The sequence below is a fragment of the Bactrocera tryoni genome, chromosome 3, assembly GCF_016617805.1.
Source record: "Bactrocera tryoni isolate S06 chromosome 3, CSIRO_BtryS06_freeze2, whole genome shotgun sequence".
NCBI classification, from domain to species: domain Eukaryota; kingdom Metazoa; phylum Arthropoda; class Insecta; order Diptera; family Tephritidae; genus Bactrocera; species Bactrocera tryoni.
Genome location: NC_052501.1, coordinates 63403238 through 63408346, shown reverse-complemented (window position 1 = coordinate 63408346; position 5109 = coordinate 63403238). Strand labels below are relative to the sequence as shown.

The following is a 5109-nucleotide window of genomic DNA, read 5'->3' as shown; positions in this document are numbered from 1 at the left end:
ATACTAGTCCACAAATCCAAAATGAAATTTTGGACATTTCGGCGAAAGTAATTCAAAATTACATCTGCACAGATGTTAAGAAAGCGTCAGCGTACAGCATCTTAGCGGACGAGACAGCAGACATGGCTGGAAAGGAACAACTTTCGATAGGAATTCGATTTTTTGACAGCAGAAAAAAAATTATCCGTGAAGAATTTATTGGATTTATGGAATTAGATGCAATGGATGCAGCAACAATTGCAGCCAACATCAAAGGATTTGTGGAAGGTTTAGACTTAGATCCTGCTAAATGTGTTGGGCTTGGGTTTGATGGATGTGCTACTATGGCCGGCAATACTAGTTGGGTGCAAAAAATATTAAGAGGTACATTCCAAAAAAGTTGTCATATTCATTGCGCCAGTCATTGCCTCAATTTGGTGGTTAATGACCTGAATTCAGTCTCTGAAATACGTAACACCATTTTCACCATAAAGGATGTAATAAATTTTTTCAAAGAGCCACCCCTTCGCAGAAGATACGCTCCGAATGTACATTCTTTTTGTGAAACACGCTGGTCGGAGAAGTACAAAAGCATCGCTGATTTTAAAAATTTCGATTGTGATATAATAGATGGATTGGAAAAACTAAGCACAAAAGAAAACGCTGGCAACTTCACAGCGCTGCAACTAAAAGCGTTTTTCTTATTTGTATGTTCATTATTGCCAAATATTACAGCATTCTCCAACCAGTAGTGAATATATTGCAAGCCAAGAACTATGATTTTCAGCCTTATCATGAATATTCGCGTGGAATAGTTCACCAGCGAAATATTTCGTTCACCCGAAATCGTTCACCTTACCATGAACGCAGAAAGATTTCGGGTGAACAGCATTTCACATCGAAATTTCGAATGTGAGATGACAGCTGTCAAAACGTCAAATAAAATATTAACAAAGAAACCAAATTGAACGCATTTTACTTTAGTGAAAAATTTAAAATGATTAATATAAATTTAAGGAGACTGCTGTTAGCAGATGAAAATGTGCAAGATCAAAGAGTCGCTCGTAGAAAGATTAGGGATGCTTCAAATCCGCTTGAATTGCAGGATCAATTGTAAATTTGTGTATAATTTGTAAATAATTTGTGATGCAAATAGTATACCAACTATTTGCTATTGTTCCTCTAGGTTTCAGAAATGTTATAGGACCAACAAAACAGCGTTTAAATATCTACTAGACATTACAACAAACAAAGCTTCAAACCCGATGAAATCTTTTGGAATACCCCCAATAGTGAAGTTGGCGGCTTCGCTGCGTTTCTTTGCAGAAGGAGGCTACCAAAAGGGTGTCGGTAGGGAATACGATGTGGGATTGTCACAGTCTGCCTTTAGTGCCACACTAGAAGAGATGCTTGACGTGTTCGAAGTGAATTTATGTCGTTTGTGGATAAAATGGATGAGTAACGAAGAAATGAGAAGTGCTGCTCTTAAATTTTATGAAAAGTATAAAATTCCGAGTGTTATGGGGTGTATTGATGGTACCCATATAAAAATTGTGGGACCAAAACACAATAAGCACTCATTTTATAATCGAAAAGGATACTTTAGTTTAAATGCTCTTGTTGTAAGTACTTTTGTTAAATTATATGTACATACTGTAGGTGTATAAATGCTTCAACACTTATAGGTTTGTGACCAAAAAATGAGGTTTCGATTTATTGATGCGTCGCATCCAGGAGCTTGTCACGACTCTTTAGTGTGGAACGTTTCGGAACTAAAGAGACATATTTGCAATAATCGCAGCAACTTTTGGATGTTAGGTAAATTAGTTTAAACAAATTTTATTTGTAACCATAAAAACATATTTTATGAATAGGCGACGCAGGATATCCTCTGGAATCCTTCTTATTAACACCTTATAGGACACCTGAAGAGGGAAGTGTAGAAGCAAAATTTAATTTAGCTCATTCTCGGTGCCGAAATATTATAGAACGTGCAATTGGGTTGCTTAAAAGCCGATGGAGATGTTTGCTTGGTGCTAGAGAACTTTATTACAGCCCACAGAAAGCAGCTAAAATATTCAATGTGTGCGTAATGTTACATAATTTATGCATTCATTTCAAAGATCAATTTGCTGATATCGTTGAGATACCTGATTGTGACGAAGAGAAATCTCTAGTGACTATGGAGGAGGACAACATAGATTTCGGAATGCAAAGAATGAGCGAAGCGCAAAGAATTAGGAACCAAATAGCTCACTCACTCCCTTAAAGCATTATTACTTCTTTCAATATCGTTTGTAGAAAAAACAAAACTAACTCCATTTTTCTGTAACGAAAAAACTATTTCTTCATTTCTTATAATCCTAATTCAATGAACATAAAATGTATTTCAAATAAAATATAAGTAAAATAAAAAAAAAATTAACATGAGACCACATAAATATAAAATTAAAAATTAATAAAATGTAATTCTGAATAAGTTATCTTTTCATCATTGAAAGCTTCATTTCTTCAATTTCTATTAACCTTCTTGTTTTTCTAACTTTGCTTTAATTTCTCTTTTTCAAATTTTCTATTTCAATATTATGCCGCTTATTTTCTATCGTTTGATTTTTAGTTCTTTTAATTCTTCTTCTTTTAAATTGTTTAAAATTGTGAAATTTTTATTCAACGCCCTTGTATTGTCTTCAATTCTCCTTATCCGTTTTAAGATTTCTTTTTGCACTTCTATTTCTTCTTCTAATATCACAGATGTGCCCTTTCTTTTAGAGGATGACGGCGCATCTTTAAGAAAGGGGTTCCTTTTTGGAGTTTGCTGTGGACTTTTGTTCACAATTGTTTCTGCGTCCAATTCACTCTCAGTTGTGCTTAGCGGCTGAAATCCGTGTGACACTATTCCTTCCAATCCCTCAACGCTATTTGTCATGCCAGTGATTGCTACAATAGTTTCCTCCGATGTTGACAGTTTATGATGCAGGTTTGGTCCCCCACCAGTGCCTCTAATTTGTTCCGCATTAAACGTCAACTTTTTGCGTACGTAACGCTTTTGGTCATCTCAAACCTTTAACAGATTTTTGTAATAATTATTTTAAAATTTTACTTGTAGCCAGTGCTAATATGAAAATTACCCTTTTCCACTCAGACACCGTTTTAGTCGGAGGCATCCAGCACTGTTCAAATCAGCGGCCGTTTCCTTCCATAACGCTTCTTGTCTGTCTTTTCCTTGTTTAGAGAAGCCAGCCGCTAAATCAGGATTTTCTGCCATTTTACTGAGCAAAATTTCAGATTGCGTTTTATTAATCGATTTTGACCTTAAAATAATTGTTTTTAAATTATATAAAAATAGGAATTTTTATCTAATTTTTATTGATACTTACATGATTCAAATATATTTCGCGCACAAAATTTTAACGAAAAATTTCACCAATAATTTGACAATTATTTCGCCGTTGATGCCGTTCACGATAGGGGGGAAATAATTCGAAGCGAACTGTTTCGCATGGTGAATACTCAAAATAGCATAGGTGAACGGCATAGGCGAAATGTGAATCATTCCACACGAAATGAAAATTCACGATAAGGCTGATTATTTAAATTTATTTGAGGAACATCGAGAGACATCTGCCAGCGAATTTGAAAAGATTTTTAGAGACTGTGAAAAGTTAGCTGAGAATGCATCGCTCAATATAAGTGTGCCCAGAGTCGTCGAGAAGCAAACAAAAAGATCAAATCCTCCATTCACGACAACAGCAGAGTATTACCGCCGGGCAATTTTCATTCCATATTTGGACTCTTTAATAACATCTATTAGAGAACGATTTCCTAAAGAAAACACTCCAACTTTTGATCTCGCAGCCTTAAGTCCACTGCATATGAAAACTATCTCTCTAAGCGAATTCAATGAAAAAGTTTTGCGTGCAAGCTCTTTTTACAATATAAAAGATATTAAAAATGAGCTTGAACTTTATTGCAAGTATTGGAAAGATAAGGAAGGAGATGAGTTAGATTTAATATGTGCTTACAATAGCTCAGATTTTTATCCGAGGATACGGGAGGGACTTGAAATTCTGTTCGCAATTCCCTGCACAACTGCCACTGTTGAACGGTCGTTCAGCACTCTCAGAAGAGTAAAGACATGGCTGAGAACAACAATGGGAGAGAATCGGTTGAATGGTAATAAAAGCAAACATTTCTTATAAATAATTAAGTACGAAAATTTTATTTTTTCAGGATTGTGCATGCTTAGCACCCACCGGGCCTTAGTCAAAGAGAATCAAGCGGAAATGGAAACGAAAATTCTGGAGGAGTTTTCAGCGAATCCAAGAAAACTTTTATTAGCATGAAAGGTATAAAAATAATATAAAAAATGTTACTGGAATTAAACATTTTTTTTCAGCCCCACCCTACATGAGGACCTGGCTACGCCCTTGACTCCACTCCCACCGATATTGCTGACGGTGCGTCGGCAGGTTTGAGTGTGGAAATAGCATAACAACAACTCTCCCACCGCTACTGATGACGAAGCGTCGACCAGGTAGCGCGTGACAACAACAACATCGCTACATGGGAAAAGCCAATAGCAAGAGGTAAATTGCCGAATTGCATTTTACAAGTCACACGGCAAAACATGTGCAGCAACTGACAGGTAAAACAAAGAGTCAGGTATTTAGGCGTAGTCGTCGCAATATTTTAGTTAGCAAATCAGTTGTAATAACTCGACCGATAAAAACGGCTGCTCTTGTGTAAGCAAGAGAAATAAAACAACATTACAACCCAACTGAGTGTTTTAATAATTTATATGTAAAGAAAACAAAATTGATAACAGTACAAGCCCTATATTATTAAATTTACAAGCTCAATGTAAAACGGTAGAAGAAAATAACGAAGAAATTAAAGAAATCAGTGAAGGTAATGTACTAATTAGTGGAATAAATCGAGTAAATAACGAAACTTGCGGGTGAACATACTTGATACAATTTACAAATGAAACAAAAATTAATAATGAAAAATTTCCTAATCAGAATGAAGAAATAAAACAATTTATTCTAGCACAAGGACAAGAAAATATTGAATTATTAGAAACTTTAGCAACAGATACTAAATATGAATTTAATAATATTCAGAAACTTC

General features: G+C 35.2%; 1 protein-coding gene across 1 annotated transcript; it reads left to right on the top strand.

The window, feature by feature from the left end:
* The first annotated feature begins 779 nt into the window (after positions 1-779).
* LOC120771725 (putative nuclease HARBI1) lies at positions 780-2138 on the top strand. Its single transcript, XM_040099880.1, has 3 exons — positions 780-1092; positions 1166-1601; positions 1665-2138. The coding sequence occupies exons 1-3, from the start codon at positions 977-979 to the stop codon at positions 1809-1811; spliced, it is 699 nt and encodes a 232-aa protein (XP_039955814.1). The 5' UTR covers positions 780-976; the 3' UTR covers positions 1812-2138.
* Positions 2139-5109: the final 2971 nt, after the last annotated feature.